The 24,280-nt window shown below is 37.0% G+C and overlaps 2 protein-coding genes across 4 annotated transcripts; one reads left to right on the top strand and one right to left on the bottom strand.

Moving 5' to 3' along the window:
• Positions 1 to 3,135: 3,135 nt before the first annotated feature.
• On the top strand, positions 3,136 to 18,596 carry LOC119991046. 3 transcript variants are annotated; one of them, XM_038837229.1, is made up of 22 exons: positions 3,136 to 3,451; positions 4,904 to 5,288; positions 5,746 to 5,862; positions 5,951 to 6,030; positions 6,283 to 6,429; positions 6,508 to 6,656; positions 6,748 to 6,878; positions 6,985 to 7,107; positions 7,217 to 7,290; positions 7,867 to 8,457; positions 8,632 to 8,743; positions 9,553 to 9,690; positions 10,257 to 10,595; positions 11,075 to 11,348; positions 11,463 to 12,745; positions 13,265 to 13,667; positions 13,743 to 14,665; positions 14,786 to 14,851; positions 14,941 to 15,066; positions 16,102 to 16,346; positions 16,441 to 17,633; positions 18,156 to 18,596. In XM_038837229.1, the coding sequence occupies exons 1-22, from the start codon at positions 3,333 to 3,335 to the stop codon at positions 18,242 to 18,244; spliced, it is 7,107 nt and encodes a 2,368-aa protein (XP_038693157.1). In that variant the 5' UTR covers positions 3,136 to 3,332; the 3' UTR covers positions 18,245 to 18,596. The 3 variants fall into 3 exon arrangements, with proteins under 3 accessions (XP_038693157.1, XP_038693159.1, XP_038693158.1); XM_038837230.1 differs by lacking the exons at positions 3,136 to 3,451; positions 4,904 to 5,288; positions 5,746 to 5,862; ... (2 more) ...; positions 6,508 to 6,656; positions 6,748 to 6,878 and having other exon boundaries at positions 6,999 to 7,107; positions 7,204 to 7,290; XM_038837231.1 differs by lacking the exons at positions 3,136 to 3,451; positions 4,904 to 5,288; positions 5,746 to 5,862; ... (3 more) ...; positions 6,748 to 6,878; positions 7,217 to 7,290 and having other exon boundaries at positions 6,986 to 7,107.
• Positions 18,597 to 19,490: 894 nt separating this feature from the next.
• On the bottom strand, positions 19,491 to 24,073 carry LOC119990386 (mitochondrial outer membrane protein porin of 34 kDa-like). The gene is made up of 6 exons (XM_038836270.1): positions 23,918 to 24,073; positions 23,731 to 23,798; positions 22,386 to 22,496; positions 21,281 to 21,367; positions 20,900 to 21,108; positions 19,491 to 20,078 (listed from the first exon to the last, which is right to left on the bottom strand). The coding sequence occupies exons 1-6, from the start codon at positions 23,964 to 23,966 to the stop codon at positions 19,772 to 19,774; spliced, it is 831 nt and encodes a 276-aa protein (XP_038692198.1). The 5' UTR covers positions 23,967 to 24,073; the 3' UTR covers positions 19,491 to 19,771.
• Positions 24,074 to 24,280: the final 207 nt, after the last annotated feature.

Below are 24,280 nucleotides of genomic sequence, written 5' to 3'. Positions count from 1 at the left end.
ATTTTTCATGACAAAAATACCTTAATATTTCGGAATTGTAAATTTATCCTCAACGATATTTTTTTTTTAGCTAAACAAATAAAGAAGAAAATTTCCAAAGCCTGGCCAATACGTTTAACAAGTTGACTAGCATAGTCTATCCAAATGGTAGAGAAAGTAAGACTAAAATTAAAAAAAAAAACAAATGTTGAAAATGAAAGCATAATTAATATCTAGAATTGGGGGTCACACACACATTCATATAGCCATAGAGAGACTTCTAGTAGGTCGTCCATCCATGTATGGGTCGTCGAATATGGGGACCAAAATTCAAAAGAAGCTTGACAGCTTGTGGACAATTGGACCTATGTCTATCATATAAAAGTGGTAATTAATTGACTTTGGAATTATTATGAATCCCCTTTACAACAATCTTTTAGTTATGTATATATTTAAGTCATATAAATTTCGATTACATAACTTATTTCACACTCTCTTAGTATTTCGTAAGTTAGCAGCGCGTTAATCTGGATTTGAATTATTGAGATCGATTGCTTCATTCTTGACCAATTCGGCCACCTCTCGGTGGCTTCTAATGATTTGTTATTGCATGTATTGTGGATTTTTTTTTCAAATTTGTATACGTTTACAAAAAAAAAATCATCATGGAGCCCCTTTATATGTCATGGTCAATGAGAATGCTTTGAAAACAATAACCAGACAATAATACATTATTATTTGGATCAAGTGAGTTGTTTTTTCTTTGGATAAAGAGAGTTGGGTGAGACTTTTTGCAACACTTTTTTACCATTTTTTATTTTTATTTTATAATACCATAATGGGCCTAATGGCCACATTGACCAAGTTTTATATATATATATATATATATATATATAATTTCAAATCTATGTAACCAGGTGGAGAGACTTTGTTCTGGACAAAATATGCCTGCCAAGGACAAGGATTAACAGTGAACTTCTTGTTTATTTTATTTTATTCCTCTAGGAGAAAATGATCATGAAGCCTGGACAATTAGGGCGGCGATATTTTGACCCCACAAATTCGAAACCTTACCCCCTTTGAATTATTTAATATTTATTTTACATAAAAATAAATGTTTTAATATAATCTTTTACAAAATTTTACCTTTTACATTAAATAAATATTGTATCATGCTTAATACACTCACGTGATTGACTTGACAGAAGCTCACTTTTATGCATCAGATTTTGGAACAAATACATTGAGATGTATGATAGTTATGACCGTGCAGTGTCAATTTATAATTCACTATCCTTCTTCGAATCAAATAGATCAACATCATTTGAGTATTGGATGACGATGTCAGATTTGGGACACTTAATTGCATGTAAGTACAATGTCATCTTACACGTTCTTAGCCCAAAACAGTGTCACACATATTTGCCTCTACGTTCCATTCCTCCACCGACAGATGAACGTGTATCTATGACTATTGGATTTGTCAATGACAATCACTATGTACAACTGTCATTGGCAAATAGCTACCCAATGCCTCCTGTCGTGATCCAATGATTTAGATACATGTATGAATGCGCAGTTGACTGGGTCATTCCGTACAATGAACAACTAGCCTTATTCGTCCAATCTACTCGTAATATGAATCCACCATAATTTTTTATACTATAAAGTAGCATTTGTAATTATTAAATTATTGTATATCGTCATTTGATTAATAATAGTTAAGTAAAAAATTAATCAATTGATGCATAGATACAACTATATGCGGGCAGATATCTCATTCTCATCTATCAAATCACACACATGAAATGTCAAAGTTTATTGAAAAAGTACATATTGGACGAAAAAAGAAAGAAATGAATATAAAAAATATTTATTTAATGTAAAAGGTACAAGTTTATAAAAAAACACCGATTTTCATGTAAAATAAATATTAAACAATTCAAAAGGGGGTAAGGTTATCAATTTGTGGGAGTCAAAATACCATAACTCGAACAATTATATTCAGAATGTCTGCAGTTTTCTGGGAAAAGAAAAGATCTGCAGAGTTCTACTGAAAAACCAGACAAAATTGCTGTGGATCCAGTAAGGAAAAATCAAAACACCTCTGTTCATGCCGGAAATCTTTGTGGCGATCAGGGACCATATTCTTAAATTTCGTAATCAGAGAAGCAGCGGCATCCCCAATCTTTATGATGGGATGCTTTGTGAGAGGGAAGAGCTTCTTGACAAGCTCAGTGGACTCAATAAGACTGGGCGTCAACGGGACTTCATGGAGCCGTTTCATGGCATCCAAACAACGGAAGACTTGAGGTCCACAACTGTTGATTGCAGAAGCAGCCAGGGCAGTCCTCCTTGTGACATCAAGCAAACCCAACAACTCTTTTTCCATCGCACGAATCTGTGAACGTGAGATCTCCATGAAAACAGAGAGCAAGAGAGTTCTTCAATCAATGTACGCAGAAAGAGACTTAAGGAGTAATCAGGAGTGAATGTACGTGTATGTATATATCTATAAGGCAGAATTAGGAATCCTTTAATCTATAAGGCGGTGGGTGCTGATCAATTTAACGCTGCAATTTGTGATCCCTATTAAAAAGAGACGTTAAAATAACGCGGCAAATTTTGGTTTTTTTTAGTCCGACTAGGGTACAGTGGACATGACCCGACCCGATGTGATTCAGAAATTCAATTTCCCCAACAAAACCCAGATGCCAAAATCCCTTATTTCCTTCCGATTTGTATTTTAATGTTGAGACTTGAGAGTAGTAGCAACGGTGTCTCTAGATTATGAAGAAGAGAACGAGAGATTGCCAGAAAAACAGAGAGCAAGATAGGGATTCAATGTATGTATATATACATATTGATCAGGATTGCCAATCCTTCCATGATTAGGTTTTGGATATAGGAATCCTAGTGTCAGTTTCGTAACACAAGGCAGCCCTGGTTGCCGTTAATTTAACGCGGCAAGTTTTGGCTCGTTTGACCCGTACTGAGTGATCGTGCCCCGACCCGACCTAATATGTTTTGGCTTTGAATTTTGCCTTTTCAATAATGGGCTTTACCTTTCTATTTACGATGGGCCAAAAGTCCATGTAAAACCCGATGTTTTCTCGCCTTTGTCCAAGTTCGTCTAATAGCGCAGCCAAACGGGCGTTCTGAATTATATTTTGGCGCGCCGTGTCTGTGTTAAGCTCTCTAATAACCCGCAAAATTTCCATCGCCGAAAGCTCTGTCGCTCGCTAAAACCCTAGTTTTGATTCTCACTCGATAGAATTTTCGATTCAATGCTTCTGAACCTTTGATCCTTACAAATCAGTCTCTTACTATATTGATTGGGAATCGATTCTGTAATGGCGAAGAAGGTTGTATCGAGAAGAGAGCTCTTGGATCGGTGGAGGGACATCGAAGATGAGGCAGATACTGATAGTAATGATAATGAATCTCGTCTTCACCAACTCAAAGAGCAATGGTTCCTGTTCTCTCTCTCACTTCTCTTAGATTACCCCTAATTTTACAAAGCATGTCATCAGTTTCTATTATCATCCTATATGACGCACGAAATCCGTAATGATTTGCCGTGTCTCTTTGGTTTGATCTGAAAATCTTGATATACCTATAATTTTGATTCGAAGAAGTGAATGAGACTTTTTTCAATAATTGGAGGCATTGTACGTTGGGTAGTTTATTAATGTCAGTTTTTCTTTTGTTTTTTGTGTGATTGCTCATGGTTTCCCTTATTTAGGTTGAGAAGTTCAAGTTCAATGAGTATTGAAGGATTATCTCAAATTTATACATATTTTGATTCGATAATCACAGAGAGACATGCCTTGCCTATATTATTTGTGTTCGATGGGAACTGAAAATGTTCAGTGTGAATTTAATTCCAGATCAAGAAAGGAGGGGACACTTTTTATTTCTTTTAGAAAAATAAAAGAAAGTGGTACTGTATATTGACAACAATGATATTTTTGGGTTTTTTTTTATGTTTTTTCTTTGTGTCTGGATATTATTTGCTTTATATCATTGTTTAGCTTTCATGTGATAAATTGCATGTCATGCTTTGTTTATCTGCAGAACTAACATATTGCTGCAGAAACCACAGTTCTACTGACTCTCTAAGAACTTTGCATCCTTTGGTTTTATATATTTTCCTTTCAAATTCATTCAAAAAAAAATATTTTCCTTGCAAATTGCTAAAAATATAGAAAGTCTATTTTTCACATGTACTTGTGATAGTCAAAACAAATGAAACCGTTTTGATAGTTTCAGTAAAGTGACAAAATGGTAAGTTGATTCCAGATTTCCACATTGCTTGTGAATTTGGAATCGGGGGTAGACATTAGTATCATCTCCTTGTTGCTATTATGATATGACAAACTTTTCAAGTTCCATCGAGTTTTCTTCTCCAGTTTCTTCTGTACTAGCGATCTCCAAGATGCCTCAGTGATGGAATTTTGTGTGTATGTGTATATTTTTTGAGGAATATGCAGTTATAGTATGAGTATATTTGAATTCAATTCTCAATATGAAGCCCAGAAAATTCTCTCGCGACTTATTTAAATTATTATCACCTTGGTTATGTATCTCCCTTTCTGCTTCTTTATTTGGTAACAGAATTCTACGACGTCTTGAAATTTATAATATTTAACTGTAATGTTTGACTTGTGTCAGTCTCACTTATGTTCTCTTTTATGTGTTACTACTTACTATAGTAGTTTTCTTTGCTTTTCTTTTTGCTCAATGAAACACTAATAATTGATAGTTATCTTCCAATCAAAAAAATGGAAAGTTATCTTCCAATCAATTTTTTTTTTACCAATAAAAAAAATGATAGTTATCTTATTCTGTTATGCGGCTTTTTTTTCCTGCTGAAAAATGATATTGTGGTGTGATAATTAGTCGTTCCTTTTGCCTGTGCCAGGTTTGCGGATGCCTTTAATTTCTTGATATGCTTGCCAAACGAATCACATATTTGGTGTAGTGCTTGGGAAATAATGGGCCCTCTTTTGGAGACATTCTATAATTACTTTAAAGACGAACGTCAAGACTCTCCTCTCAGGATCCTATGGAAGAGGATCTCAGATGAGATGCGAGAGTGCGTCCAGTGTGTATCTCAGCACCACCAAGCGCAGGAGATGTATAATATGGAGTATGAGTTGAGTTCCGTTGGTCCGCTTCTTGAAGTTTTGCGGAATCTTGATGAGGAAAGGGTAACTCAACATTTGAGAGAGATTACGTCCCGAATAAAAAAGGATGAATATGATCCTTTGCGTGATAATGCTGGAGTTGTTAGTTTGATGTATGAGGTAGTATGTTGCTTTTGGTTTTTATTTCAGATATTCATAATAGTGATACTACTGATGTATGCCTTTCATTACCACTGGTACAATGGCTTCTGTTTAAGATTTGCTTCTGTGAGATGCACTATCATACTTTATTAAATTATGTTGGCTTCTGTTCTCTGAGACTGTTTTTGCTGAAATAGGTTCGTGAGATCTTATGTGAAGCTATGGCATAAAAAAATAGCATGTAGCTTCAACATATGTGTTCTGCAATCACTGATCGTTTTGCTTTCGTGGTTTGAATCACTCTATTTATACTTCTTTGTTCTTATGCATCTCTCTTCACTTGGTATTGTTCATAAAAACTGTAAGACTATGCTACCTTCTTGTATGTGCAGTCTTTCAACCTCCCTATTCTTTCCTGCTTCTATTGCTCAGATATATTCTCACAGTCTGACATTTGGTGATTATTGGTTTACAGGTTTTGATGTTTCCCATCTTGCTGGATGATCGGTCCTTGTTTACAGAATTCGAGATATTTATTGAAGTAGTTGATAACATGCACGATCTGGCGTTGGCTGGGCACCAACAGTTTCCGGTATTTATTTGGACAATTCATTTATATTTTGTGTATTAGCTTGTGGATTTATGTTTATTTCCTCCTAAACTCGTAACTAATTTGTCAGGGTGTTTATGCATTGCTTTTCTTCAATAGAAGGGTACGTTCTGTTGGTCGCCGTTTAGCTCGTTCAATGAAAAAATTGAGGTATATTTAGCTCTTTTATGGTTAAGAGTTGGAGGGGGGTTTTGGTATCACAAGGTTTGAATGATGTGAAAAATCTCATTGGTTGAGAACGATATGCATTTATTCTGTAATCATTGAATAATCATGCCAGTCACAGTTCTTTAGTTAGTTAAACACAGATTCTGTCTTTAGAGAATTTTAGTTTTCTTGCAATGTTTGCTTAGTATATTCGGGGTTTCTCTGTTTGCGTTATATTAATCTCTTCCTTTGCAGGAGAGCAACAGATTTGGAACCTGTGCAGCCTTTGTTTAAGAAATATATTGGTCTTTTGGAGATGGAAGCACTCCCATCAGCTTCTAAAGTCTTAAAACCAAGAGTTCAGCTGGACCGACAATCTATATGGCTGGGAATCACTTCATTGTATGTAGTAATGACCAAGCAGGTTTATGCATAACAGCTAAATCGCCTACTAATATATATTTGTATTGTTTTATGAAGGCTTGAGTTCTTAGAACCTTCAGCCTTCGAAGAAGGGATACTGGAGCAATATCCATTTTTTTTCGACATTGTCCTCAACCATATTAGTGGTGATTCAGCTGAATTTTCTCATGCAGTTTGTTGTTTGAGAGAACTCTTCAAAATGCTTGGTATTTTCCATTTCTTGATTTTATTTACTTGAGCCAATATGTATATTGAATTTGCAGTGAAATTCTTTCCCATGTTTTTCCATGTTACTAGGGTGTAAGCTTTGGCTGAGGTCTCCTCTATCTCCAAATGTGATGCGCAACACATTGTTGGGTCAGTGTTTTCATACTCAGAATGAGAAAGTTCATAAAGACATTTTTGATCTTTTTCAGCCTTTCTTGCAGGCATGTATTGGTTTCATTTCATCTCAAGCTCCTCTGTTTGGTTTTTTTTTTTTTGAGATAATGTTCTTGATGTTAATATGTGTGTATTTTTTTTTTGTCTATCTAGTCTCTTGAAGCTTTGCAAGATGGAGAACATGAGAGGCAACGTAGACATTTTCTCTTCTTTCTTCTCCATCAAGTTCCAGTGAGCAGTAACTTCAGTAGTTTAACGAGAAAAACAGCTTGCAAGGTTCATATACTTTTTTTTTTCCGCTTTTTCTTGTGTGCTGTATGGCTCCCACCCGTAGTTCTGTCATTGTGGTTCACATGCATTGCTATTTGCAAGATTGTGTTTCCAGATAGCACTTCTAATTATACATCGAGGTTACAAGATGAATCCACCATGCCCTCCTTTTGAATGTGCACATATGTGGTAGGTGTTACTTGCTCCTCATTGATATTATAATATATGTGATGCCTATGTTCTTCCCTTGAATGTGCACTGGCTTTTATTTGGTAATTTGATTGGAAGTTCTCTTTATTTGCAATTGACTTTCCAACATCTTTGCAGGAGTTGGGGCTTGGAAGAACAAATTACTTGATATACATTTTGGGTTTCTTTTGAGTGTATGCAAATAATTAAAGACATGTAAAGAGAAACTTAGGACCTTTAAATTTGACTTTCATATCAAATGAACATCTCTGCTATAACTGAAGCATTATTAATTGTGTTATTTTATCTCTATTTGTGATGAGAATAATTAAAATCCCATTCTCTGCTGTAATTTTCTTCATTCTATTTGTGAAAAAAGCCAAAGTAAAGTTGTGTGATATTTTCCTTCAAACTCTTTTCTCTTGTTTACTTCTCTTTTTCTTCATTCTAGAATTTTCTATTTACGGAGTTGTGTGCCATATTATTTTGTTTTGAACTCAACGGTTGCTTTATTTGCCATTTCTTTGTGTATGTAGTTACTTGCATTTTACAGATTTGAGCAATTTTGTTGGACAGGGGCCCTTCTCTTGTTTTCTGTCTGAAGGATTCTTCACTTCACAGTTCTTTGCGACAACCCGCCTTTGATCTCATGCAAACGATTATTGTTTCTGATGCCAGTGCTTTGATAACTTCAGTCTTGAATTGCCATACAACTTCAATTATTGACAGAACCACTCCTGATGAGTGGAATGATGACGAGGAAGCTAGCGGGCTTGCATTTGCTTCGGGTCTTGAAGAGAAGGAATACAGTTGTTGGAGTGAATTTAGTGAACAAAGTAAAATGACTTCTTCGGAGTACAAGGGGTGGATGTGCATTCCTATGCTATGGGTTGATGTTTTAGTTGAAATTAATCCTTCAGTCTTTCCGTTGTCATTTTCGAAGGCTGTTTTTTGGGCTCGATCTAAGTTAACTATGGTTGAACCTGAAACTAGTGGGGAAATGGCTCTTGCAGTTAGAAATTGGCTTTCATCTTCAGCTACAGAAATTTCCTTTTCATTTGGTTGGAAGGTTCCAACTGGTGCAGACGATGGTGGTGGTGGGAGGGAGTCCAAAAATCCAATAGAAGTATCAACAATGTGCTTTCCTCTTGTAAGAGTTTTCAACAGGTTCTCATCATTCTCTCATCTCTAGCTATCTTCCCTTTTATTTCATGTAGACGAGTGTTATATCTTCTGTAATTGGTTTTTGCATGACGAAGTCTCCGCTTTTGTAGAAAAATTGTATGGTAAGTTAGTCTGGCATTTGATTCTTTGTGTACCAACTCTGAATCTGTTTTGCAGATTAACTGCACATTTTGTGGTTCAAATGGCGCAAGTAGAACTCAGAAAGCAGTGGACTTGGGATGCAAGGATGAGCGAGAGCTTGATTCTTTCCCTTGTTGATCCTAATGATGTGAGTATGCCAGATTTTTTTCCCTAAGTTTTCATTACAGAAATAAAGCTACAGACAGTACACAAATACAACCAACAAAATGTAAAAGACCTCATTACAGAACGGTAATCCAAATCCAACATACAAGGAATGCAGTTCATAATGAGTGTGCCCCTTTGATCTACATATAGATCTAACCTTGAAAGGGTTTAAGAAACTAACTAGCGGTTGAAAGAAATCCAACCGAACAGCTAGCAGTATATGAAAGAGAAAAGGTCCAGAAAAGGTTGTATTGACTTGAACACTCCGAGAAGTAACGGAAGCATCTCATATGAGGGAGATTGTTGTACCAACTGCCATACCTTCCACCAATAAGGATCCTGACACTGACAAGATCTAGAGATAGAGACATCCAAAGCTCTCCTGGAAGCACCCAACTCCGTAGATCTGTTGTAGAAAGAAGCCCATAAGGAGAACTTGCCAATCAGCCATAGGAGCAATCGTAAGATCTCACGATAAGACAAGAGGTATAAACCCATTGAAAATTTATTGAAATAAGTAGGGAAAAAAAACATAAAAACAAGGTGGAAATAGGCTAGGAGGAGGAGTTTATCACTCCTTCCCCTCCTCTGGATTTGAAAACAGGTTTGAAAGCTATAGAGAGAAGGGAGATGTGTAACAGCGGCAACTTTCTACGATTATTGTGCATTATTTAATAAAACGTCTATGATTTATTTCAATTATAAAGCAATCTCTCTCTCTTCTTTTGTTTTTCCTGTTATTGTTGTTTTTATCAAGTGTTCAATGGAAATTGGGTCTTCTTCTTGCAGAACATGAGGCAATTTGGCAAATGCATTTTGGAGCAATTTTCCAAGAGTAGAGGTCTTGCTTCCGGTTTGAAGTTTCTATGCTCTTCCAGATCTTCGTTGTCTGCAACCTTTCTGGGCTTGAGACATGCATTGAAAGTGGTGAGTGATGCTACTTTTCAATAATTGAACAAGTAATACTTGGTTAGGGAAATCCATGCTGTAGTTAATGGGTTGTCCCTTGCCACCTAGGGTGTTGTGGGCTCAAACCTCCGATCAGTTTCCCCCCAATGCATTTGTGGGAGCCCGGTGCAGTGGGGTTACCTGTACTAGCTTGTAACCATTCAGGTCTACTTCGTCATTGTATAGTTGAAATACATCTGTTCCAACAAATATAGTTTTCTGGAAATGCTTATATTGTTAATAGGCATTTTAGCTTCTAAGTTGTCCGAATGCCCATTCTCCCTAATATTTTGGATTCATTTCTCTTAGCTCCCTTTAGGCTCGTCTTTTTGGCTAGTTTACAAAACTTGATTTTAAATTGCTAGTGATATCATCACTAGCTCGTTTTGAAAAAAGTATTATTATCCTTTATACGAAAAGCGTTGTGAATGTCAAATTGATTTGACAGTGATATTATTTCTTTAGAATAACAGAAATTGCTTCCACAGCTAAGCTTACCCTTGTTCATTTCTTCTGCTGTTTTGTTTCTGTTTATATTTTTATAGGCCCAACTGGATTCAGTGCTATCGAAATTTCACATACTGCAACATTTCTTCTTTGTTCTGCGCAAACTAATCAGTGAAGGGGATTCAACCATTCCAGATTTTTCAGAAGAGGTTCCAGATACCTCTTCTGATTGCTACATCACGAAATTTTCTTCCCAAGGTGGATTCCTGAAGCAGCCACTCTTTGAATCCCAGACTGCACAAGGGAATGTAAATATGTCAACTATTGACTTAAAATCACAGGAGAAGTTTTGTCACTTGCTATCGGAAATTGCATGGCCTTCAATTCGGAAGTGCCTAGTGGAAGGGAAGGTGTTCATGAACTACTCTCTTTGTCAGGTACATATGGTTTACACTCTCCTTTTCCAAACAGTTCTACTTTCTTCAATTCAGAAGCGCCTCTGATTTATTTGGGGCATCAATCATGCATCTCTTTCTTCTAAGGAGGAATGACTTTGGGAACTGTTATTACTGCCTAAAATCCATATATGTCGTTTCCCACATGCATTCCTGTGTTCACTCATGCATCCATTTTGGACATATGCAATTTTGGTGGGATGACACAATGCACTTGTGCATTGTTCAGGTACTGGTTGGGGACATTACATTGTTTACAATGTGGACTGCCATCTTTCTTAATATTATTTGACAGAAGCTTTCAAAATTCCAGGTTGCCATTTTGAAAAATAAGTTCCAGTTGGTTGGTGTGATTGAATTGATTGTAGTAGTGATCTTGGCTTCGCTCTCATGCTTCGTCTCTGTTGCTTCATGCTTTGGTTTAATTCATAATGTGTTAATCTCATTTCATATTGCTTCAGATGACTTGTGTTCGCTTGCTGGAGATCCTCCCTGTCACTTTAGAAAGACTTGGCTACCCTTTTTTGGTTAAACGGTCTGGGAGTTCTGGGATGGTGGATAATGTATTTAACCTCGCCTGGCTGCATGATCTCATGGACTGGGGAAAGTCATCACTTAAAGTTGTCATTGTGTATTGGAAACGAACAGTAACTTCGATTCTGAATTTTCTCAAGAGATCATGCAATGATACTTCAGCACTGACAGTGAGGGTCATTGAAAATATTATTTCATGTGGTGAGTCTTTTTAGATGTTCCACTGTTACTGTTTGGTTATTATGTATCTTTGTGTACTTTTACTAGTTTGATGCCTGTATTTTCTTATTCATGTTTTGTACCTTCTCAATATAGAAACTTTTAACATCGATGATTTGGCGGAACAAGTTTCGCGCCTCTGTGTTTCACTATCAAAAGAAGTTTCTTGTGATGTTGGAAAGGCTACATTGGACCAAGGAAATTTATCTTCTGACGTTCTGTCCTTTTTGAGAAAAAGCCCAGTCTCAAAGGTGCAACCCATCTATGTGGAAGAAAGAAATGCACAAATGCCATTATCAATGCCGATGACTAACAGAACAGATAAATGTAATGTGGTGGTTCTTTCAGATGATGAAGTAGAACCACAAATTTCATCCGATGATGTCCATTTACCTTGTGGTGAGTCTAGTCCTGATTTGTTGGTTGCTAAGCAGTTGGTCTCTTCTGTTGACAAAAGCATTTCACCAGCTGACCCTGGAGAGAATATTTCTTCAACTGCGACTCAAAAAGATCTGTTGGAGGCCATTCAGAAAAGATATTCTGCAGATAGATTTGATCTTGCTGTTGCAAAGCGGGGTTTTGATCAGTCGAACGAAAAACCTCTGGCTTCTCTCAAATCAAGAGCTGCGGATGAAAAGATAAAAGAAATAAACTCGAACCGCAATGTACTTGATTGTCATTTTTCCCAGTCCAGAATTGATCTGAGGAAGGCATCCGATGAATCTGTCAATTTGAAAAGTGTGCATCATATCAGTCCAGAAACAAGTGCTCTAGTATTGAAAGAGTTGGTACGTGATTCTGATGATGATCCTTGGGACTCAGCTCTTAATTCTGCAAGACATCGACAGACTTCTCTTGCAAAGTCAAGTGCTTCTGGCTCTAAGCGTCAAGTTATTCAACTCAGATCACCTGCTGAAAACAGATCTGCTCATTTACATAGGCTGGGTGCTGGAGCTAAAAGGTTCAAGGCACTGAGGCTTGATGACTGGTATAGACCAATTCTGGAAATAAATTATTTTGCAACAGTAGGATTGACATCTGCTTGTCAAGATGAGAATCATACTGCTGGGAGATTGAAGGAGGTTCCAGTGTGCTTTAAATCGCCTGAGCAATATCTGAACATTTTCCGACCATTGGTCTTGGAGGAGTTCAAAGCACAGTTACATAGCTCCTTTCTGGAGATGTCTTCATGGGAGGAAATATATTATGGCTGTCTATCTGTAATATCAGTTGAGAGAGTTGATGACTTCCATCTTGTTCGGTTTGCACATGATGATGACAATTCTTCAGCATCCAGAAGCTTTTTTGAAAATGACCTTGTTTTGTTAACGAAGGAGCCTCTGGAGAGTACTTCCCATGATTTTCACATGGTTGGAAAGGTAGTTTACCGCAAACTACACAAATGATGTTTTATCCTAGCACCTCTTCAATGCTTCAGATTATTTGTAATGATGTCTTCTGCTAGTTATTTCTTAGTTCAAATCATCTTGCAGATAATTAACTCACCAAGTTAAAATTCTTTTCCCATATTAACCTTTAAAGGCTACCTTCATTTTCCCCCATAGAAGTTACTTGAGTACATAAAGTTTGAACCCTTATCCAAGTATGTTTCCTTTATTTTTTGATGCTGCCCAAACAAAAGGTTGTATGAAGATTAGTAATTTTAGATTAAGCCCATTGCAGGATCTTTGTGCACGGGAGTTGTTTACCTTTATAGATTAAGGTTGAATCAAATTCTAAATCCTCTTCACAAACTTCATCTACTCATGTCTTTTTGTGGAATATAAGTTTTTTCATTGATAAATACCTATTTCATACAAAATTGTCACGGTGTGATATTCTCAGGATTTCTTAGAATTTTTTTGCTTTGGAACTAAAGTAGTAGACTACTTTCACAGGTGGAGAGGCGCGAGAGAGATGGCAAAAGAAGGTTAAGTATACTTCTCATCAGGTTCTATTTTCTAAATGGTTCTTCACGCTTAAATCAAAGCAGGAGGAACCTTTTGGAACGTAGCAAATGGCACGCATGTCGCATTATGAACATTACGCCCCAACTTCGAGAATTCCAGGCACTAACAGCGATCAAAGATATCCCCATGTTTCCAGTTATTTTAAAACCTGTCAATAATTCCCGTTGTTCTGCGGCAGAAAATGAATTTGCTCTGGGCAAACTTTCCCAGCCCTTGCAGCAAAAACTGAAGTCGTCCTTTAATGACACTCAACTTCTAGCTATTAGTGTAGCCATTGGATCGTGTAATTTAAATGAAGAGTTTGAATTGTCTCTCATTCAGGGCCCTCCTGGTATGATTATTTTATCATTCTCCACTTATGTTTTCCTATATATTGCATAATTTAACTTGGGCTTTTGTTTGACAGGGACGGGCAAGACACGGACCATCATGGCCATCGTTAGTGCTTTGCTTGCTTCCCCTCTACAGGGCAGTAACACAAAAGATTCATTGAATGGAAATTCAAAAATTAATAATAATTCGCGTGCTAGTTCCAGGACACATGTTAGCCAGTCTGTTGCAATTGCAAGGGCATGGCAGGATGCAGCCTTTGCAAGACAACTGAGTGAGGATACTCAAAGTAATGCTAAATCAACAGAAAGTTCTGTCAGACGAAGGGTCCTCATTTGTGCTCAATCAAATGCTGCAGTTGATGAGTTGGTATCAAGAATATCGAATGGAGGCCTTTATGGCAGTGATGGTAAGGTGTACAAGCCATATCTCGTAAGGGTTGGAAATCCTAAAACAATTCATCCAAATTCGCTACCCTTCTTTATAGATACCCTTGTTGATCATCATTTAGCAGAAAAGCAATTGAGTGATGCTAAGAATGATTTGGGTGCAAAATCTTCTACAGCCCTACGTACCAATCTAGAAAAGTTAGTCGACCAAATTAGGTTTTTCGAAGCCAAGCGTGCTAACTTGAGGGATGCAAATTCAGAGCTGAAAAATACATTGGAAGATGAAAGTCAGAAAGGGGTTGATGTAAAGGAAATGACCGATGCTGAATTAGAGGTGAAGCTACGAAAATTATATGAACAAAAAAAGCAAACATATAAAGATCTTAGTGCTGTTCAGGCACGTGAGAAGAAGTCAAATGAAGAAACCAAAGCACTGAGGCATAAGCTGCGGAAGTCTATATTAAGGGAAGCAGAAATTGTGGTGACTACACTTAGTGGCTGTGGTGGAGATCTTTATGGGACGTGTTCTGAATCTATTTCAAGTTTTAAGTCTGGCAATCCATCTGAGCAGACTCTGTTTGATGCTGTTGTGATTGATGAAGCAGCTCAAGTAAAAAATTCTTCTCTTCTCTAATTGCTTGATCTGTCGAACTTTCTCTTTATTTTATCAGCATTAGTTGCTGTGCTCTTTTGTTTTTTCAGCTTTGTGCTTTTGAATATTTCACTGCAGGCTCTGGAACCTGCGACTTTAATTCCACTTCAACTTTTGAAGTCAAATAGGACAAAGTGTATTATGGTAAAGACTAGACTAAACCCTGAACCCTAAATACCTTATGTACAATAAAATTAATACTGAAATCTGGATTCTTAAATATGTGGTGTAAGGTTGGTGATCCAAAGCAGCTTCCTGCAACAGTTCTCTCTAATGTCGCAAGCAAATATCTTTACCAGTGCAGCATGTTTGAGCGTTTACAAAAGGCTGGTCATCCTGTTACAATGCTCACCAAACAGGTGAAAATTTGCGATGTTCTTTTTAATGTTTTTTTTTAATTGAAGTTTCAATAAGAAGAATGGATTCATGTTCATAATTTAGAGCCGGACATGCCATCTCTATAAAAGATAGATAGCCTCCCAGGTGAAGGATATGTTCCATAATGAATGTTATATAACCTGTCGAAAGGTTCAAAGGTTTACTATTCTTGTGCTTTTAAATGATGGTGTAAATTCTTGGCACCTCCTTGGTGCTTTTTCCTTAATATGTTACATTTTCCATTAAAAAATGGTGTAAATTCCTTAATTTATAAGTTTTTAAATGTGGAAAGGTCTTTACATTTGAAATCTGAATTTCGCCGGGTGTTCATATTATATCTGACCTGTTGTAGAATTTGTTGCCCTAGAAGTTATTGCATCACTAGAGCTTAATGCCCTTGACTATCATGTTTGTCATGATTTCATAAACTCAAGAGCGTGAAATTTTAATAGTTACAGAAAGTTTATTTAATAGTGGTTCCTCCTCGGTTGGATTAAACAATATAAATTAAACTAAATCAATGGTTCTTACTGAGGTAACATATATATATTTTCTTTTCTGCTCTCTTTTTGCTCCTTTGAAACAACACTATTCAGCCTAGACTAAATTAAAGCTAGAGAAATGTAAAACGTAATGAAACAAAACAGAAATTTTGGCTACATTAGCCTGAACAGTAACTTATGCTCATGCATCAATCCCTCCAGATTGGGGAAAAACTTGTTTCTGACTAGACAACTTTGATGAAATTATGATTATTTAAGGAAAAAAAAATAGACAGCCTTGATCTTCAGCATGGTAGATTGGAAAAAAGCTTGTCTAATACAAGAAAATCTCAATCTTTAGCTTAGAAATCTGAACTCTTTTGATTTCTTATTTTTCTTCTTGTTATCTGCATGAATAACTGTCAGTTTCCAACTCCTTTCACTAAATTGCGTAAAGACTGTCTTTTGACCAGTTCTGCCTACAAGCTTTTGAAATATTGTTCTTATGAATTATTACTATTGGCAATTTGGCAGTATCGGATGCACCCAGAGATATGTCGGTTTCCTTCTTTCCATTTTTACGATAGTAAGTTGTTGAATGGGGATCAGATGTCAAGCAAATCTGCACCATTCCACGAGACCATGGGTCTTGGGCCTTATGTGTTCTATGACATTATTGATGGCCGGGAGCTCCGCGGTAAAAATTCTGGTGCATTTTCCCTTTACAATGAGCATGAGGCTGATGCTGTGGTTGAAACACTTAGGTATTTCAGGAAAAGGTATGTTCATTTTGCTAAATAGATAATTTTTTCTATTGTTGGTCTTCTGGTCGTGTATAGTTACTTCTTTCTTAATTTTTCTCTATGGGCGTAGGTACCCTTCGGAATTTATTGGTGGGCAAATTGGCATCATAACGCCATACAAGTGCCAGCTTTCGCTTCTGCGTTCTCGTTTTTCTGGTGCATTTGGATCCTCAGAGATAGCGAATATGGAGTTCAATACTGTGGATGGTTTTCAAGGACGGGAGGTTGATATATTGATGCTCTCCACAGTTAGAGCATCAGATTCACACTCTACTGCCACTGGGATTGGTTCTAGCAGTATTGGGTTTGTTTCTGATGTAAGGCGGATGAATGTTGCTCTGACAAGAGCAAAGCTCTCCCTTTGGATTTTCGGGAATGCAGAGACCTTGGAGGCAAACCAGAACTGGGGAGCTCTTGTGAAGAATGCTAGAGACAGGAATTTGCTTATATCAGTGAAAAAACCATATGAGTCAATGTTCAGAAGTCCTTCAGAAGGTGATCATCCAAGACCGCTGAAGCATGTCAAAAAGATTGTAGAAGGTAGCCATCCTGCCAAAGGAAAAGATCGTGAGCTGAAGGCTGCAGTGGAAAGGAATGTAAAGTACGATGGCTTTGTAGCTCAGCATAAAAGACCAGTACCTGAGGATGATGACAGGGTTTTATTAAGAAGGGAAGAATTGCCTGGTAGCCACAAACGTTCCAGAGATAAACATGAATTTGCAGTGAAGAAGGATCCTTTTATACCTGCAAATGGTGAGGATGAAATGTCAAAGATTATAAGGCCAGCCAAGCTGGGAGAACATGATACTGATGGTGAAGGTAAAGGCAAAGAGAGAAGTGATGAGAAGTTCACATTGGGTAATACTCATGTCTGTAAAAGTAAAGGTGAACGTGAAAATTCGAGGAGTAAGTTATGTCGGAAAGGAGTTGATGATCATAGAAAGTTGAATATGTTGAAAGGACCTAAGAAATCTTTTGAGCATGATAGAAGCAAGAAGAAATTAGAAGTTTCTACTGCCATAGTTGAAGGCAGCCTTAAGGAGGGCAAGGCACATGATGGAGATAAGGCTCCTGATAAACAAGGTTCTAAAGAAGGATTCATTGCAAAACGAAAACAGCAACGTGAAGCTGTTGATGCTATTCTCTATTCTGCCCTCATTCCCTCGAAGTCCGTGGGATCATCCAAGCCCTTGCCTACCAAAAGACCTCGTTCTCCTGCTTCAAGCGGAACTGCTGGCATTGAACCGCCAAAGACGGAAAAAGGTAAAACCTTTGGCTTTCTTCCATTGCTATGCCTTGATCCACTCAACCTTCTCTGCCACTTTCCTATTTTGTTCTTTCTTTTGATGAGTACCTAAGTTCTACGAGATTGTGTCCCAGAAACTGAGTGGAATTCTGAGTCATACGTTTTTGATTTCTGGAGAAGTACTTGAAACAATTTCTATTATGGAAAAAAGTTCTTCATCAAAGAAAGACCCAGATTTCCGAGATTGGCAATGTATATCTCGGTGAAAGTATTTTCAACAAAAAAACAAGAAAAAAAATAATTTTACTATGTTTGCATTTTGGATTTATACATGTGCTGCTTATAGCTTTCTATTGCTACCATTCGTAATCATCTGGTACTTTTATCTCGGATTATCGTGCTTTATGAATGCCAATTTCACTCAGTTTTCTAGAATGTTGAAGCTAGTTGACAAGAGATACGAAAAGCATGTGTTTTTTCGATTCTCTTTTGAAAAGAATTGATGCTTTCAATGTCTCACCTTTATTACACCTTGACAGTTAAACAGGAATCCTCAACGAGCGCATTGCATGATCAGACCCGTCGGCATCGCAGTAGAAAAGACAAATCTACTAACAACTTCAGATGAACAAGTCGAATTTTTTCTTCCAATTTTTAGTCTCTGGCAACAAGATTGGGGAGATTAATGGCTCAGATGTACTGATGGTGGGGTAATTATCTAGCCTTTAATAGTCATCTTGAAAACTGATAATTGAATAGGTGACTAATTTATTTTAGATTTGTGGTTTGCAGTCGCATACCTCTAGCATATACATACATACATATATATGTATATGTATATGTATATACCAGATGGTCTTCCCCCTTTTGTTGCCTTTGAAATGTGTATATATTAGCTTATATAAGTTCTTGTAATTTTTAATATGGTTAGTGCAAAATTTTTCTTTGATTAATTCATGTATGTGTTCTTTGTCTCCAAAGATGTCCATCGTTTTGTTCTTCTGTGAAGAACTGCAAATTACACAAATCTTTCTTTTTCGTTTTTTACTTCAATGATTGAATTATGATTAGTTGGTTAGCTAGGGCAAAAAATTATCCAAAATCCTACTTTAGTGTTCCAATCATAAGCCTGATTCTGACAGACCCGCCGAGCACCATCAGTTCATCACAGGACAGTGATTGATGATTATTGTGTATTTAGGTGGGCCAGGGAAAATGATGTAAGTTCCCATGTTTTAAAAATCGGACCGGACTGTGGATTGACCCTTGATTTGATCCGGTTGGTGACCGGCATCTTTGTTTGAATTGGTCGGTTCTTGGTTGAACAGATTGAACCAACCAGTTTAAACTCGAGCTCCCAATCTAGGATACCTATAATGGTTTGTGGATGGCCAAACATGGAAAATATGGCCAACCTACCATTCTTGAGCTCAGAGAATACATCACCAACACCTTCAAAGACATTTATGAAAAATTCCATTCACAGATGAGTTCTACTTCATTTTCAGATCTCAACTGTTATTGTACTCCTAAAACAAAAGTTTCCTGCAGCTTATCCTACACTTGAACCAATCTGATAAGAGAAAAAAAAACAGCTGAAGAACTGAGATCAACATCTCTACCGTCACTAGTTTGTCGACATAATACCTGATAATCAATAAGTCCTATGGTGTACTTTGCACAGGATGAACTAGATCCCCAGGCATTAGTCTCTGCAATATCACCATTAGAACAAACCAGCTTCCACTTTCATGTGAGATTTATGACAAACAAGTCAAGCACATCAAATCAGTCAGGCGTCAACATGACCACGAAACCTGCGAGAAACGTAATATACCAAAAACAAAATGGAATGGGGAAATTGCTACAGAAACTGGAACAAAATCCTCAAGTTGAGCCCCTCAAAATACCGTATTCAACTTCAGTTTAAGAGGTGACTAGAGATCATGGGGAGCGAAAAAAGTACACAAGTGTATCCCCATAAAATTTTATTTTTACAGCGCAAAAATAACTAAAATAGAAATATTTAATGGTAACATCCTGTCCAAAAGGTAACTACCAACTGTCGAGATAAGAAAGCTGAATAGAAAAACAGACTGCGATCCCAAGCCCTCCCATACAGCTCTGAGAGCTCTCCACCAAAATTACTAAAAACTCATGGCTTAAGAACCAGAGCCAATCCAACCTTGGCACTCTTCTCGATAACCCTTGTGTCTACCTCTCCAGATAAGCTGAAGAATGATTTGGGGTGCCATTCATGCTGGATGAGCGCACTTGCCTTGCCAAAATTGTTAACACGCGCCTTCACAGTGGTCAATGGATCCAAAGCATGTTGAGTGCCAAGAGTGATAGTATTCTCGTTGGTTGAGAAGCTATGGGAAATCTCAGCACCAACAGCCGTGCTAGTCAATGGGTTCACAATATGGTAGTAGGATGCATTAATTGAGTCTCCCTTGTCATTCCTGTATCACATATATATAAATTATTAGATAAGCTGGGGAAACTTCAATCAATTTATCCAGAACAAACAGCACTCAAGCCCGCAAATATTCTATGAAGAACTTCCAGTCATCAATTCCATATCAAGGCATAGACCTTATATGATATATCATATACCAATACATTCCAGAAGAGGAGCACTAAAACCAGTATAAAGCCAAAATTAACATTCAAGATTCTAATATAGAGATTCCAGTCAAAATTTCTGTACCATCATCATAGAAGTTCCAACAAAAAACATTCATCATTTAAACCGAAAGTTGCATTGAACTCAGCATGGAACTGCACACTCTATAAGCAAGAGGGTTCAGTAAAGAAGACACAGTCTAAAGCTTGATACTCAATGAGCAAGCATTTTCAGTCACTATACACAAGGTATATCATTTGAAAACCATTAAACTTTCTAGAATTAGAAAATAAAAAAGGAAGAAGCCAATCAAAGTCATTGTGGATAAGGGGTGAAATACACCTCCCGATCACCCGCAAGACATTTAAAACAAGAATGCATAAATGAGTCAATATCTTAAACCACACACCGCACAAATATTCACATCAGAGTTGAGTTGCAGAAATTTGAAGAAATAATGATGATGATGATGGCATGTCAAACATGAGAAACAAAAGCAGATGCAGAGGAGATTCCATCAAGAAGAAAATATATGCCTGTTCAATAAAAATGAGGTTTACATAATTACATGTACTTCACAGCCCACACACACACATATATGTGCATCAACTGAACAAAGACTCCAGGATCATCAAAAGAAGAAAAGTAACCACTCACAGAGTCAATGAAGCAATCAGATCTTCATTTGAAAAGCTCAAACCAGTATTGCATCTGGTGAAATTGCCAGTTTTGGTGTCAAACGAGAGATCAGTACCAAATCCAACAACATTAGTACCGATAACACCAGAGAAGTTAATTACAGGGTTTGCTGTCAACCCAATGCTTGAGCTTATCCCCACATGGTCATGCAGGTATTGAAGTTCCACCTGTCACAAAATCATGGACACCCAGACAACCTTCACACTTGCCTTTTTTGGAAGCATATGAAAATTTTCAAGCAAAAGAGGAAGATCATCCTTATCTCAATATCATAAGAAAGCAATTGTTAAAAACTAACCTAGATCAATTGACTATGAAACCTTATATTAAATTGCTTACCTTTCCTGACCTTTGATCAGGAACTCGGAAGGAAAAAATTGTCTTCAGGCCAGGAGCAGGTTCATCAACTGTGATAGTTGTAAGCAACTGACAAAAATATAGCGATCAGTCAGAAAATAATATTAAAGGACACAAAAGGATGCAAAGAACACTGTTGAAGCTCTCATTTAGAAGCAACGAAACAAATGAAAAAATAAGCTGGAAAAGACACATTCATGGGCATCACTTAAAGATAATCCACAAAGCATGCTTCTATTTCTCACGATTGTAACATTTCCAGTTCCTAACAATGTACTGCAAAGTGGAGGCAGGAAAAAAAGAAACCAAATCAAGAAACCCACTCATATTAAATGGCGTGTAAACGTTTGTGACAGCCTGACAGAATTCAGTATCAGTACTAAGCTTGAAATATTTTTTAATCACTACAATTCCTTGTACACATGAACCAAAGAGAAACTCAGTACATAAAGTATTGTGATGCTGGTAATGCATTTATGGAATCACAAGCATGCATGTTTCCTAAAAATACTGTCTTGCATGTGTGCAATACAAATGCAGTGTAGATAGTTCAAGCAACTACTACACTTCATAAGTCTGCTCCAACACCAAACTGATCAGTGTGTAAGAAGTCACACCATTCTATAAAGCTCTATGTTCATCGGCATAGCATTACCCCACATTTAAAGTCGTAATTTTATGGTCTACAACTGACATGTCGGGGGAAGCAATGGATCAGATATCACCGAGCCATTGAAGGCAACAAATGCAAGGTTTAGGAAATATAAACATGTGTACTCTTATTCCCTGCATGTCAGAGAGGTTTCTATAGTTTGAATCTATGGCTATTACATAGCAAAACCACTGTACTAAAAAATCAAAGTATGCAAACAAACAATGATCAAGTTCCATTAAATAGCATAATGGTGACAGACATCTTTAAGACAGAGAATATGAAGTTGTGTGGTATGCAAGGAAAAAGGAATATTAATAAATGACTGGATGAATCAACCACTATCAGGTTTTATGTATTAATGTATTTACGTATAGAAGATAGACCAAAAAGAAAAATATCATGCAAATGAGTAGGAAGATATAAGGCACTCACATTTGAGCTTGTGTCCACTTTAATATCAGTGGTTACATTTTTGTTCTTCAGCTGGGTATTGACGTCAGCAACAAACAGCTCTCCTTTCTTTACTCCTGATGAAGTTATAGCCTGCATAATGAAAAACAGAGTCCATGTCGGGTTTTTCTGTAGTGATTTTGCATGGGTTGGGAATTTTTTTCCGTTTTTGGGGTGGGGTAGGTAACCCGGTAAAAAGGCTTAATCTGGCTCAAACCAATATGATGAAACTCTAATCATAACTTCCCAAAGACAAACCAGGCTTAGTCCGTGGCTGCAAACATTGTTGTAATGGTATTGATATTGTTAATTATTGTACATCCAGAAAACAAAATATTTGCACACAGTAACAGCATGTATAGTAGATCAACTGAAATGTTCATCCAAAAATGTCACAAAGAGAATGCAAACAGTATCATAAGAATAACAGCCGAAAAAGTCTTGGCATTAGCGCAGAGTATCAACATTTCCCAAAATTGTCAAATGAGTTGATGTGCATGCAAAAAGTATTTAAGATTGACAACCCAAAACCTTAGAATTAGCCCAGAGTATCAACAATTCCCAAAAACATCAGGATATGAGCATGCAAACAATATCATAAGACTAATAACCCAAAATCAAAATTTCTAAATCTTATTCCAATCTGAATTTACTACAAAGTGCAATTTAGGCAATCCAATTAAGATTTCATGAGAAGCCATTGTGTAATATAGATGCAGCAACTGAGTATCCCATGGAAAGTCAGAAAGGCCAAGCATATTGTGACACAGATAGTTTGACATTTCCTTGTTCGCATAACCATTCCACCAAATCAGTGAAATTTCCATTGAGGAAAAAAGAAAAGAAAAGAAAAAAGAGAATAAATTGGATTCACAATAAAACGCTTGAATTAGTAACTCTTTGTTGCACTTGCAGGATTCAATCAATCCAAAAATGCATGTTATAATAACTTCAAAAGTGGACTAGTTTGAGAGTAAGAAACCAACATGCAAACAGTGCAACCTGTGATGTAACAGGTGACAGACTACGCAAACTTCTAGACACTCGTCATATAGAAAACTTAATTGCATCACTAATTCTATTCCAAGTTTAGTAAACTAACGCAACCAAAAATTGTAATAAACTTGCATAAATCAAAAGAAATTTACATCAAATGAAAAAGAAGACCCTGTACTCTCGCTTAGAAGACTGCAATAGTTAGAGACATCGCAATTCCATTACCAATATCCAAACACAAATAAAAACACAGACAGAAATTCGGATAAACCCTAGAATAAAAGAAGGAGAAAGATCTTGCAAGAACGAATCCGGAAGTAGAAAAACTTACAACTCCAAGGGGAGAGTAGGTGGTGATACTGAACTTCTGGTCAGTCTGGTAATCCTTGTAGAGAAGGTCTATCACACACAATATGTAAAAAAAAATCAATAATATCACAAAAAAAATCCAAATATGAGTATAAGTGTATAACCACTCAATCTCGTCTACATTTACGAATTTAGAGAGAGAGACAAACCCCTGACTTTCTTGCCGATGTCAGAGTAGAGACCAGGGCCCTTCGCCATGATCCCTCGCAAAAATGGAGATCCAAACAAACTTGAAGAGCAAGAGAGAGAAATGGAGCGCTGAACTGAAATTCTGGAGCTTGAATATATATATATATATATATATATAGTGAGAAATGCGGAGCTTGAAAAATTGGGAGGTCTGTAAATATGAATATACGAAACTGTGGGGTGATTAGATTTTAATTAAAAAAAACCCTAAAATCTTCATTTATTACCATCGGCGTGGGTTTCTCGCTCTTTTATTTTCGTTTTGGTCCTTTTGTCAGGAGAAACGTGGACCGTTGGATCTGGTTGTTTGTTGGTTCCTGGAA

Source organism: Tripterygium wilfordii, chromosome 22 (genome assembly GCF_013401445.1).
Source record: "Tripterygium wilfordii isolate XIE 37 chromosome 22, ASM1340144v1, whole genome shotgun sequence".
NCBI lineage: Eukaryota > Viridiplantae > Streptophyta > Magnoliopsida > Celastrales > Celastraceae > Tripterygium > Tripterygium wilfordii.
This window is presented reverse-complemented; position numbering and strand designations above follow the sequence as displayed.

Bases quoted from the DNA above. Each gene is read 5' to 3' on its own strand.
- LOC119991046 (XM_038837229.1), top strand. From the start codon at position 3,333: ATGGCGAAGAAGGTTGTATCGAGAAGAGAGCTCTTGGATCGGTGGAGG. The intron at 5,289-5,745 runs GTAGTATGTTGC...ATTGGTTTACAG, and splicing joins TTGTTAGTTTGATGTATGAG to GTTTTGATGTTTCCCATCTT. The intron at 15,067-16,101 runs GTGAAAATTTGC...GCAATTTGGCAG, and splicing joins TTACAATGCTCACCAAACAG to TATCGGATGCACCCAGAGAT.
- LOC119990386 (XM_038836270.1), bottom strand. From the start codon at position 23,966: ATGGCGAAGGGCCCTGGTCTCTACTCTGACATCGGCAAGAAAGTCAGG. The intron at 23,799-23,917 runs GTTTGTCTCTCT...TGTGTGTGATAG, and splicing joins CATCGGCAAGAAAGTCAGGG to ACCTTCTCTACAAGGATTAC. The intron at 20,079-20,899 runs GTGAGTGGTTAC...TATGTGATACAG, and splicing joins CTGATTGCTTCATTGACTCT to GAATGACAAGGGAGACTCAA.